Here is a 13508-nt window from a genome sequence, read left to right on the forward strand (position 1 = left end):
AAAAAAAAAATTTTGTTTTCATAAATAGATTTAAAAATATACAAGCATATAACTTTAGGAATAGAATAATTGACAATAGTTGCCTCCATCTAAGACAGGGACTAAAAAAATCCAATACCCTTTTTATAAAGCCTCATATTGACATATGTCCATAGCATGAAAAAAATAAAAATAAATAAATAAATAAGTATGTGGAAGAAAGACTAAAGTGTTCAAATTCCCTAAAAAAAATTACTATAGTCTCGTTTTCTTCTATTGGCTTCCGTTTTTCCTTTTTTCTCCCAGCGTCCGACATTGAATTCCGGCATATGTCCGCACAAAGACGTGTATCGGCTAATTATCGCGTGACCGGAATTTTTTCAGCGGCACATGTTTTCATAAAGGCGTCAAAAGGTTATGCGAATAATATAGTTTATCGGCTAATAATTTTTTAATTTTTTTTTTTCAGCGACCAATATTTCAATATAAGCTAAACAGTTCTCTTTCAAAGAGTAGATGGCAGGCAGGTACCAGTAAATAAAGAGCCAGGGTTTAATAAGCGGCGTCCTTCTTGGCTGAGAGGGTGGAGAGGCGAGGGCAATGGCAGAATCAGACGAAGAAGAATATCAGCAATTTTCAAAAGAGCCAACAGTGTCTCCATGCTTATCAGATAAAGCACTGAAAACAATGATTCATGAGAACAGCATATGTCAGTATTTCTTTACACAAGAAAAACAAAAAATGGTTTATATATGAATAAAACTACTGCAGAGATTATTGATACGATAGAAATGGCTGATGTTTGGAATGCCTATAATCCAGTTTTTGACAGGCTCGTGGACCTGATCCCAGCCAGATTTTACCTGCCCAGCGAAGACACACCGCATCCCGTCGTGAGTTTTTAATTTTTTTCAACAAATTTAGAAATCGAGTACCCCTATTTTGTTCATTGGGTCATCAATTTGGTGTTGGCAAGTTGCTATTTAGAGAGTTGAATAGTGTTGAGACGATCCTAGCTCACCAGGTGGACCTGGTATTGGATAGAGTCTTGCTTTCGGTTACAATTGTTAAAATTACAAGAGATTGTTAATTCTTTGTTTTCAATGAAAATTTCAATCGAACGTAGTCGTTATGCTGTTTATAGCTCCTGCTTGGATTGTGTTTTTTAGATTATTAGGGTTTAAGTTTCTGTATGGAGTCAGCTGTACTTGACAAATAAATACTCTTTCAACAGTAAGGCAAGTTTGCACACTCAGTATAATCACTCTTTCAGCAGAAATGCAAGTTTTCACACCTAGTTCAAAACTTAGTACAATCATTCTTTCAGCAGTAAGGCATGTTTTCACACTTAGTTCAGTCCAGGCACTAAATGAAGTACAACATTTTACATCAACTGCAAGAATCGAACTCAGTGAACTCAATAATATCCAACAATTTGATTTCTAATGCTAGTGAAGAGTTGCACCAAGTCGATGCTTTGCCATCACTTAGGGTGTCGCAAACCCTTTCCTATTTCGGTAAATTCGTATGTATGTGTATCTACACACTTAAAGAGTGCTTGGGCAATATCTTTTCTTGTAAGTTTTTTCTTCGATATACATTGGGTCTCATTTTGGCTTGGTCTACCTGCCCAGCCAAGACACAAATTGCTGCCATCCAATGACACACTCTACCTATGGACTAGTAACAATACCTATTAATTTAATAATCATATCTTCAAGTTGGACACATTGCATGATTTGCGATGAATAAAAAGAAATGAATGCATTATTGAATTTGCCCGTGTTATTATCTTTAAATTTTCCTTGAGAAAGGATATCTTTGCTTTTCTCATTAAAATCTAAAAAGATGTCCTTTATGTACTTTTCTTAAGGAAAATAATCTTTTACATGTCTTTTTCTTTCCATGCTTATTTTTTTTGATTCCGAGTATCTATGCAATATTTACATTGGTAAAATAGCCCACAAACACTTGTTTGAAACAGTAGAACAGAGCTTTGCATGTCCGTGCTCAATCATTGTAAATGAATTTATACGAGTATCTCAAGATAGAGTAGTTATAACTATTTACACTTCTCTTAAAAAGATAGCCTATATGAACTTTATTGAGTTAATAAAATAGTGCCGTGCATTGCCTGTATGAATGTTTTTGAGAGAGGAAAAGAGTGCTTTACACCTGACTGTTGCATACACTAGTAAATGCAAAAAAGCTCTTGTTCACTCATACTTTTGTTGTATTTTTAGTATTACGGCATGAGCAAGAAAGCAAAAGCTGCAGCCAGAAAGGTAACAAAGGAAAATCTTAAGAAAGCACGTCGAGCTCGTGTAAGTGCTGTCAATGCAACTCAATGTTTTTGATTATTTTCTTTCATTAAAAATGGTTAAAAATCTTCATGCTTATTTAGTATAGTTTTTTTCTGCCTGAGTTAGCATATTCATGATGCCTAGCTTTTCTGCTGGTGACAGCTGGATCCTGAAAACTGTGCTAGTACTTTGGAGCTTGTGAAAAGAAATGCAGAAAAAGAACAAGAAAAATATAAAGAGATAGATGGAGAACAAAATTTGCTTATTCCGAAAGGTAGGTTTTGTTGACATTTATGCAGCAAGCAATATAGTAAAAATCAGATATTACTTTTGCATGTTTGCTATTTGAACATTCTAAAGTTTGAGGATTCAATCATATATCGTAGATCATGCCTGTCACTACTGTACACCTCATTGTGAATGGAAGCGAGTTCCATGGAATAGGACAAGAACTGAGAGGAATGCAACTCTTTGTATGCTACAAGGCATCAGAGGAATAATAGAAAAAATTATGTTCAAAAATCTGAAAGCACATTAAATGTAAATTATAATTGCAACCAGAGGTTGTGATGTGGGGTGCTGTGGAAGGGGGGAAGAGTTGGTATTTGGATTATGTAACTTGAAATTGATGCAAGATCAGTCTTAGAGTAAGAGTTTGGATTAGTCAACTATTTTTTCTTTGGCTTTCCATTTTTGTTCAGGTAGCAGCCTCATGATACTTTTTATGGTTTGAAACTGTCTTGGCAGATTTCACAGGCAGTTGAACATACAGTGGTCACTAATTTTGGCATATCTTTCTTAGTACTACATTGCGAGTTCAGGTTCAGATTTGGTGGTTTGACATTCTTTTTCCCAGTTGCACTATGACTGGTTTGGGCTGTATTGTATATACATATAAAAAATGTAATATTAAAAAGATCTAAAAATAACCACAACTTGTGTAAAATGCACAATATTAAATACATACTAGAAAATAGCTGATACTTGATATTGCAATGTCAGTTGTCAACTCATAAATTTTAAAGATGAATCAAAACAGTTTACATCTAGTGCAGTTGGGCAATTGTATAGGTAAAATCCTGTGTTCCCTTGAGTTTCCAGGATGGGGATGGTAGGGGATGGCAGGACGGGTTTCCGGGATGACATTTTTTTTGGCGATTTTGGGGATGGGGGGGGGGGGGGGGGGACGACAACATATATACATATATAGGGAAATTTATAAAATATACATGTCATTTATATGAAACTAAGCGCAAAGCATGTCATTTAAACATTATAGAGCCTTAACATACACCATTTGAATGCCATCTAGGAAATAATAACCGATTTCAGTACTCAATTGTCAATATCATATCAATATGTGAATAAAAATATTTAAATATAAGTTTAGCAGTGAACAATATCATAAAAATCTGGAAATCTAAATATGTCCAAATGCTAGAGGGCTGACATAAAGTTTTATCATCATGTTCAAGTTCAATATAGAAAACAAAATATAGAAAAATGATGCAGATTGCTGCTCCCATTCTGCCTCTGCCACCATGGCATCAAAATCAAAGTCCTCCTCACTATCACTCTCTACAGGAAGTGTAGGCTCATCTAATGGAATCCCAACCAATCTTGGCGCTGTCTCATCCTCATCTGTCTAGGCCACATCCTTAGGCTCAACATCCCACCTCAAAGCTGGACTGTGCCTATACTCTGGAGTTTGATGATACACAAGTCGAAGAACATGATACATTGCCACTAGCTTCCCTACTTGTTTAGAGGTAAGTCTATTCCTCTTAACGGAGTGGATAAATGAATATGTGGACTAATAGTTGAGGAACTAGCAACCTGTGTAAGGATGTGAGTGGCAAGTGCTTTTGACTTAGGTATATCTCTCCCATGCTAGGGCCACCATCCAATAGGATCTCTTTGTGCCAAAACTGCTCTATCCAACCTCGCTTGTGGTTTACCCAAGTTTGGGCCACAAAGGTTGGTGAAGCCAAGGAACTTTGCATGAAGAGAAGGAATACATCTTATCAATGGCTCTTGTGAAGCCATCCAATACCTCGAGATCATCACATGGGAGGCCCCTTCCACCCAACTCTACATACCATTTGGGATTTAGAGCAAAGGCTGCCATATGAAAGAAGGTATTTATTATGTTCCACCTCCGTGTCACAATAGGCCTAATATGCTACATATAAAACCCCAATCTAAGGTCCTTTGCTGCAAGAATTCTCTTCAACTTCCCCAACATGTTGTCAAAAGTGTCATATATCTTTCCCAAACTAGGAGCGTCAATCAACATATTTGGGTGCTATGATAGAGCAAATATATTTGCAAGATGCAATCGAACATTAAAATCAGAATGAGAATTTAAAAAAAAAAAAGTTAGTATGAAAATTAGAAAGCAAAAGACCAACATCTAAACTTAAAAATCAGCAACTCACCTCATTGTGGACCAACAACTCTCATCAAGGATCCTTTGCTTCACCACTTTCCGTTCAGAGGACTTAGAATTGGGCCATTGTCCCCACTTTGGATTCACCACCATCAATTGGAGGGCCTCATACACCTCAATCATCCTCTCCATCAGGATGAAGTATGTGCAATACCTATAGAGACGATTATATATTAAAATAAAGTTAAAAATAAAGTTAAACATTAATGATTTAACACATCACATGCAAGTTTGTAACGATTATAAATAAAAATAAACTTAAAGCAAACTATAATTAAAATTGACATACCTTGTCTCGACTGGTTTGAGGAACTCCATAGAGAAGGACCTGAATAGAGCAAGTGAAGTGTGGTGGTTACATATAAATACTTGCACTTCTCTAGCTTCTAACACCACCTGTTTCACCCATTCAATTTTCCCTATGTCCTTCAATGCATGAACACAATAAGGGGTCCAAAAAATGTGCCTATAAGCATCCTCTACCATCAAATCGATTGATTTGCACATAGGTGTAGAATCTGTGATAACCTGTACTACACTAGCTGACCCAACCTCTTCCGTGGCATCTCTCAAACTGGTGAACTGGTATTTTGCATCCTTTTTCTTTCCTGAGCAATCTATGGCTTTCAAAAAATAAGAGGCAACAGGGGATGTGACAATGATATTGATGAGTGACCGATGTTTAACATCAATCTACCCATCCATCACAATAGAGCAACTTGTCCTAACCTAAGTAAGTTTCATATCCTCAAACAACAAAACAACCCTAGAGTACTCTTCATCTAGTATAGTGGTTCGTAGCTTATGCTCACCAGGGGGTACAAATGAGGGATTTGTATTCAATTAATCTTTCACCATTTGTTTAAAATAAGTGGAATGGGCTGCATGGTATGGGATACCATTAGCAACAAAGAATCTACCAATGGATGCCTCACATTTTTCCTTTGCTTGTGCATTAAACAAACTTTCTACTGAGCCCTTCTCACCACTACTCATCTTCTTCTTCCTTCTAGATTCCATAGGGCAGCCACTAGTACCAATGGAGGATGACATATGCCTACATGATTGTGATTGAATAGTGAATAGGTGGTGATGTCACTGTCAAATTTTGCCCCCCATTTCAGCTTCTAAGTACAATCTTTGGCATTCTAATCTCTGTGCATTAGTCAAGTTAGGACAAACTTTGACTCCATGGCATGCAACACCTAAAAAATGTGACTTCACCCTTCTATAGCTGCCCTTAAAATCATCAAGACAAACATGACAATCCCACAACCTAGTCCCTCCTGCATGACAAATTGAAGAAGAGGTTTTTTCCTATTGAAAGGACTCTTTGCAAAATCCTTCATGATGGTGGAAGAGCATTTAAACAAATCAGTTTTAGGATCAGCTCCTTTCCTAGTCCCACCTAGCAATATCACCCCCAACTACATTTTCCTCCTCATCCCCACCACTACTAGTACTTCCACTGTTGCTCTTTGTGCCTTGTTTTGATATTTAAATATGCAATGAAAATATGAGCTAAAACAGTGGAAAAAAAAAAAAAACTTTTCAAGCTACAAATCTATTTAAAAAATGGAAAATGGAAGCATAAAGAGTTTCATACTTACTTGGTGCACAATAGAGGAAGCTTAAACCTCTGCTTAAGCTCTCAGAAGCAAAAAAAACACCTCCTCTTCTTGCAAAATGAAAACCCCAACAAGTTGCAACACACTCCTACTTCACAGGCAAAACCAAACAAATGTCAAAACAACCACATTGTGGTTGTTTTTGACCTATTAGGGCATTTGTAGGTGCGGGACCCATTGAATGACCAAGTTGGGACAAACAAAACAAAGTTTTTTGTTTTAAATTTATTTTAAGCCCCTCTTCGTATTGGGGGCGGCTGATTGTCCCGTGTTTTTTTCCTAGACATCCCCAAGTACGGGATGTCTCCTGCACTTTTTGCCAAAATGGGGACGGCGGTCCCGGGGATGTCCTTGTCTCGGAAACCTTGGCATTTCGAGTGGGGATGTGTCCCCAGGGTACATAGGTAAAATCCATGAGACAGTGTGCAGCGAATTTCATTGAATTTTTTAAAAATCCAATATATTCATTTCAGTTCGCCTTAAAATTCGTAGTGTTCTTCAATCAAAAGATATGTAAGACGTGAGTTTCCTTGAAGTTTTATACTGATAGAATGAGTAAATGAAGGAATTTTAATGACATCCACAAGATCAATGGTCTAAGGGACCAAGAGAAAACCAATTAATCAGTTTGCTGCAATTTCTCCAAGTTGACCCTTCTATGGCTGGGTCCACATTAAGAAAGTTGTCATTTGTGCAATCTTGCCTCTTCAGAAAGTTAATTCATGCCGTTTACCTATAAGTTGTCATCGTATTGTTTGTGAATATCTTCATAAGCTGCACACTCTTTGGTAAAATGCCTCACTATTTCAACCACCTCTTTGTTAAAAAAGTTGCATGTTCTTTCCTCCCACACCACTTTGGGAATTTTCCATCTACTTGTTTCACAGCTCAAATGGTGAGAGCTGGTCCTCAATTGTGCAATTAGGATTTTGGCTTTTCCATTAAGTGCGGATCTTAATTATCTTTAGCTTCACGATTCCAAGTGGGGTTAAACTCTTTGACATAATAAGTTTTTTTTTCTGCCTGTCTGATTTGTCCACATGACAGCCCTAATTTTTTATAACACCCACTTTTTCATCTCAATGTTAGTGATTGGGCACTTCTGGATATTTATGTTCCATTTGTTCAACCACTTGCTATTTTGTTTCTTCCACATTTTTTTTGCGGTCTAACTCTTCATCAACCATCATCTTAGGTCAGCAATGCTTATCCATATTTCCCACTTTCTTGAAGTAGCTTTGCAGGCAAATAACCACAAAGGCCTCAATCAGAAACATACCCTCCTTTGCCAGGAGTATCTCGTAAGGGACCATAGACTTGACCTTGAGGTCACTAGGAATAAGATGCTTTTGGATTATTTCTATTTGCCACCATTTGTGATTTGATAACTTACCCCCCCAAACTTCACATCTGTAAAGAATAATTGGAACCACCAAAAGACCAAAGAGAGTCTTCCTAGTCTTCCAATTTCACAACTCAACTTTCCTGCATCTATTCTAGAGAGGGTAAGCATGTCTACCCACTTAGTCTATAATGTAAATCAATTCTTAGATATTTATACACATTCACCATCTCTAAAGAGCTGCCCTAAAAAATAAATATGTTGCTTTTTCTTTTTCAAAGAAAAGATCATGACTTTAGTCATAGTGGTATTGACTTGCATCCCTACCTCCTAACAAAAGAGCTCCAACTTTTTAAAGTGTTCTCTTAAACCATGAGCAAATTTATCAATAAGGATAAGGTTATCAACATATAAAAGCAGCCTCACCACATAACCTGCCAAATTTATGCCTTCTCCATTGGCCTTGTTTAACCACTCTTCCAACTTATCGATGTGAAGACCAAACTAAGTAGGGATAAAGGACACCCTTGTTTGAGACAAATGCTGCTCCCAAAGCATTCAAACATGCCTTCTTTAGTTCTGATTTTGGCTCTGCCACGCTCATATAGCTTGTAAACAACAACCCTATACTCTTTAGGGAACCCTATACTCTTTAGGGACCTCCAACTCTTCCAACCTAAGCCACAACTTATCCTTAGGAACAGTTTCAAAAGCTTCCTTGAAGTCCATGAAACAACAGAAAGCTTCTTCCTCTTGTTTCTCCCACACTTTTTCAATGAAATTTCTTAGAGTTATAGATCAATAGTTGAGTGTTTTGGTCTAAAGCCCATTTGTCCTTTTGCTCTTTTATCCTCTTTTTCTACCCATTTGCCGATTCTATACTCTAACATTCTTCTAAAGAGTTTACTAATAAGGGGATTCACCATAATGGTACGATAATTGGAGGGGTTGTCATCACTCTTGTGGAGAGGTATAACATCACAAGTAGTCCACTCAATAGGGAAACCATCCTGTGTGACCTTGTCAAAGACGTTCTTCATGTGCGGAGCTAAGAGCTCTCCTCCCCTTATTAAAAATTCTGCCTGCAAACCATCAATATCTTAAGCTTTCCCATTTGCCAATTCTTTAGAGAAAAGAGCATGACTTTAGTCTTAGAGTTATTGATTTGCATCCCTACCCCTGACAAAAGAGCTCCAACTTTTTAAGTGTTCTCTCAAACCATGATCAGATTTATCAATAAGGGTAAGGTTATCAACATATAAAAGCAGCCTCACCACATAACCTGCCAAATTTATGTCTTCTCCATTGGCCTTTTTTAACCACTCTTCCAACTTTTCTGATGTAAAAGCCAAACAAAGTAGGGAATAAAGGACACTCTTGTTTGAGACAAATGTCACTCACAAAGCATTCAAAGATGCCCTCGTTAGTTCTGATTTTGGCTCTACAGCTTGTAAACAACAACCCTATACTCTTTAGCGACCTCCAACTCTTCCATCCTAAGCCACAACTTATCCCTAGGAATAGTATCGAAAGCTTTCTTGAAGTTAATGAAACAGAAAAAAAGCTTCGTCCCCATGTTTCTCCCATAGTTTCTCAATGAAATGTCTTAGAGCTATACAATGATCAATGGTAGAATGTTTCGGTCTAAATCCTGCCTTTCCTTATTCTCATTTATCTTCGCACTCATGCGCTGATTCTACACTCTAACATACTCACAAAGAGTTTAGTAATAAGGAGATTCACCATAATGGTATGATAATTGGAGGGGCTGTTGATGTCACCACTCTTGTGGAGAGGTATATCAACACTGGTGGTCCACTCAACAGGGAAACCGTCTTGGTTAACCCTGTTAAAGATGCACTTGATGTGTGGAGCTAAGAGCTTTACTCCCCACTTTTAAAATTCTGCCTGCAAACTATCAATAACCTGAGCTTTCCCATTTGCCAACTTTTTTACAGCCAGTTTAACATTTTCAATAGAGAATAAGTCAATGGAAGTATTAACCATAGGGGAGTAATCTTCCTCCTTTGGCCTCTCATAGAAAAGTTTCACATAATCCAACCACTAAATATTATTTTCCACTTGCTTTCGCTTTTGTTATAGTTCCCTCCAAAAACCTTTTGGGTTATGTTTCCCTAGAGAGATTAATTCTTTACTACGAGCAGTCACAAAACATTCTTTTTAAAATTTTACAATCCTTTTGTATTGTTTTTGCTTGAATTTCTCCCATTAAGAGCCCTCTTTGCTTTACATTCTTCGTCATACCAAGGGTTTGTCGGGTCTCATACCAAGGGTTAGTTGGGTAGGTGTTTGAGATGCCCTTCTTTGGCCTAGTTCTCTTACACCCCTTTAAGGCACTATGAACAAGGGGAATCAACCTACGACTGCTCAATTGCTCAGACTCACTATTGTTGTTTTTGGTATCAATGCTGTTTCCAATCAACCGGATCTGCTGTTCAAGAGCAGCACAAAATATCTCTTGATTCTCTTGATTTATAAGAATTTAACCCGATTTTTAACGTTTTGAATTAGTGTCTTTGTGCTGTCCACTTTTTTGGCCTCTTGCATTTACTCCATACTTGATAAAAGGAGGCATATGATCAGAATTTAACTTCAAAGGAGTGCCTTCAATTTTGATATCCAACAACTTGGGAGTTCTACTTGTCCTTGCCTTTGGTTTGTTAAATGTTGGACTTTAGAGATTGACAATTGCTAGGCTGTACATTCGAAGAAAAGTTATCTCCTCATTGCTATACATATTTCAAAGAGCCTTAGTGAGCTCTTCTTTCAGCTCTTTATCATCAAATGGACTTAGTGCATACCTTTTGGGATTTAGAACATAATCTGCCATTTGAAGTAGGGTATTGCATCAAAATCCTTGTAATGAATTGCTTGTTTCATTTGTCCAAGTACATTGCCAAATGTTTCTGAATACTTCCAAGTTTTTGAGAGCCTATATCAGCATATCTAGTGACTTGAACAATTGGCGAGATGGAGGAGCAAATGTATTTGCAAGCAAAGTTAAAAAAAAGAATAAGGTTCAAATGACAAAGTGAATGTTATTATAGAAAAAGTAAATAAATTTACGGTGCAAACATTAATAAATTAATGACTCATTTAATTATAAAATAAAATATCTTACACCACTGATCACCAAGGATCTCTTTTCCTTGAAATGTGTTCGCCTTTAGTAATCTACCACACTCTGCATTAACTGTTACTAAAAGTAGCACTCTTGCACCTCAAGCACTTTTAATAAAATAAAGTAGTTGGCATAACTTGTTTCCACGGGTTTGAAGAATTTTGTGGCTGGAAACGTGTTTAAGAGACGATTTGTGATGATTGTATGGAGACATTTGTCTGTCTGTCTCTTAGGCTGTCATATCTTCACTTAATCCATCTCACCTTCATATGAATACAACATGGGTTCCAAAAAGTTTTCTTGCAGCATCCTTCACCATCATATAGGTTAATTTACACACATATTGAATTAGTGGTCTTTGGGGCCCCAACTTCCTCCATGGTGTCTTTAGAAATCTGAAGTTGCAAGATTGCATCCTTACACTTAGATTTGACTATAATATTGGCAAATGGTCGGTCTTTAATATTTTTATATCCATCCATAATAATAGAATACCTCACCCTTAGCCAAGTCTCCCTCATGATTCTTGTCACCAAACTTGCCTAAGGTTGGTGCATGGTTTATATTCTCTAATGGGGCATGTGAGGGACCATTAACATTTGTATCTTTCAATAATGTTTGGACTTTGGAGTAGGTAGAATGTGCTACATGAAATGGGATGGGATGGGCAAAAATAGATTTGGTACTCAAGAACCTGTCACATCTATGGTTTGGGTAGGCACTTGCATACTATTTTGCAGAGTCCCTATCAGAATTTCCTTGTTTCTTGTCTCACCCTCATTGAACAACCTGGGTGCTTTTACTTTCTTAGCCCGTCCTATTTTTCATATTCTTTTACCCCCTCTCCACCCATCCACAACTCATGTAGCTGCCCCCATAGTCCTCAATGCAGAAATAGCATAATCAAACTCTAGTCTATTTTGAATTTTGTTCGTCTTTCTGTGTGACTCTAGCAAATTGCAAGAGGACTTTTTAAGAATTGAACAGGCCCAATTCGCAGTTCTTAGGAAAGTGCAAGGGCATTCAGATTGGTTATTTAAACTCAACCTCCAACTTTTGCACACTTGAAATAAACCCTAATTACCTCTTTAGCTTCTTCGTTGAATGAGTCTCAACCTTTTCACCTTTACTTCCCAGAGACATTCCCTGTTTATCTCTGCATCCTTGAATGGAACATAGCCAGCTTATTTTTTTGATTTTCTTTTTAAAACGTTTTACATGCACCTTAAGTGCTCTAAAAAAAAGAAGTTATTCTAACTTTGTGATATTTTACTAGGTTTTTCAGATACATCATATTGTTTTTTTTCTGCAGATGATTTCTCATCTTTTTATTCATCATTTGACAAAGCTAAGTTATTTGCTTGATTCCATCACCTCTAAATTGAGAGTTCCTCTGTGTGTAAATATATCCTCCTGATTTGAGTTGTATGGTTATCTTTTATGGTGCCTGGTTTGTATTAAAACATCTTGTTGTTCTTTCAACTTATGAAATGCGGGTATTAGTGCATGCTTATATGCAAAATTTATTGACCCTTAATTAGAATTTGGTATTGTTAGTGCAGATGATAAATCAACTACTTATGAGGAGCTTAGGAAAAGGTTACATCAGCGCATTGAGGAATTACAAGCCAGACGTCAGGCATCAGTTCCTGATAATGCTACTAATTTCAAAAAAGATAAAAGGGATTCCAATAGAGGGAAGCGGAAACGACAAGCTGCAGTAGCACCCCATTCTTCGGGGGAGCCTGTAAATCAGGAAGCACCTCCTGCAAAACGAGGGAAGGAAGGTGTTGACAAAATGAGAAAGGTGAATGACATAAAATCTTTGCATTCTGCATGTCTGTACATTTATTCCATGTAAAAGTTATTTCTATACCCACATCAGAAGATTTTTTAGCATTTGTGAAAGTGAAACAATTACAACTTTGTGAGAGTCTATTTCACGAGGTCTGTAAATTGATGAGTTCCTATATCTGTATTATAATATTTAAAAAGAAATGCAGTGCTTGATATGAGCTAACCTTATATTTTGGTGCAGTTCTTGGTGACTATGCTTCAGTTATTGTTATGCAATTAATTTATAAGTATTCATTGTTGCCAAAATGATAATATCGTAATGCCTGAGACTACAAAACAGAAGAGGATATATGGACACAGATAGGAAATATTGCTGGTGCCTTATTGTCATTTGTGTTGACTCCATTGAGTTATTCAGACTTCATGTACTATACATTTCATTTGTAGGAAGTCATTGACAAGTCTAGTTTCTTGACACTGTTGGAAGCTGCAAATGAACCTCTATTTCTTTTCCAGCTTCACTCGATTAATTGTTAAGTGATTGAAAAAATTTGCGGCGATGAAGGTAGTACTATTCTCGATTGATGCTACTTATGGTCTTTTAGTAGTTCTAAGTACTAATTGGATTTGATATTTCATGGTGGACAATTGTTTATTTGGTAACTTCATTTGAAATCAACAGAGGCAGTAGACAAGGCGAGAAGCCGAGCTAGAATTTAGACATGGAGAAAGGGTCATGAATGATAAATGGACAATCCAGACAGTAATTCACTTTTACTGTTTCTAACAGCATTTTTGATTTATGTGAGTCACATCTGAAATTTCATAGGCAAAAGTAGAACAAGTTCTAAAATGACTAATATCAATT

General features: G+C 36.9%; 1 protein-coding gene across 1 annotated transcript in view; it reads left to right on the forward strand.

Moving 5' to 3' along the window:
* The first annotated feature begins 493 nt into the window (after positions 1–493).
* The window catches only part of LOC149561685 (uncharacterized), a 79055-nt gene continuing 66040 nt past the window's right edge, over positions 494–13508 (forward strand). The window contains exons 1-5 of the mRNA XM_089825234.1: positions 494–688; positions 802–872; positions 2223–2303; positions 2445–2556; positions 12406–12650. Of these exons, the coding sequence (XP_089681360.1) occupies positions 580–688; positions 802–872; positions 2223–2303; positions 2445–2556; positions 12406–12650 (618 nt within the window). The 5' untranslated portion in view covers positions 494–579. The remainder of the gene's footprint in view (positions 689–801; positions 873–2222; positions 2304–2444; positions 2557–12405; positions 12651–13508) is intronic.

The sequence above is a fragment of the Cupressus sempervirens genome, chromosome 4 (assembly GCF_028749045.1).
Source record: "Cupressus sempervirens isolate cs-2001-9-10 chromosome 4, ASM2874904v1, whole genome shotgun sequence".
Lineage (NCBI taxonomy): Eukaryota > Viridiplantae > Streptophyta > Pinopsida > Cupressales > Cupressaceae > Cupressus > Cupressus sempervirens.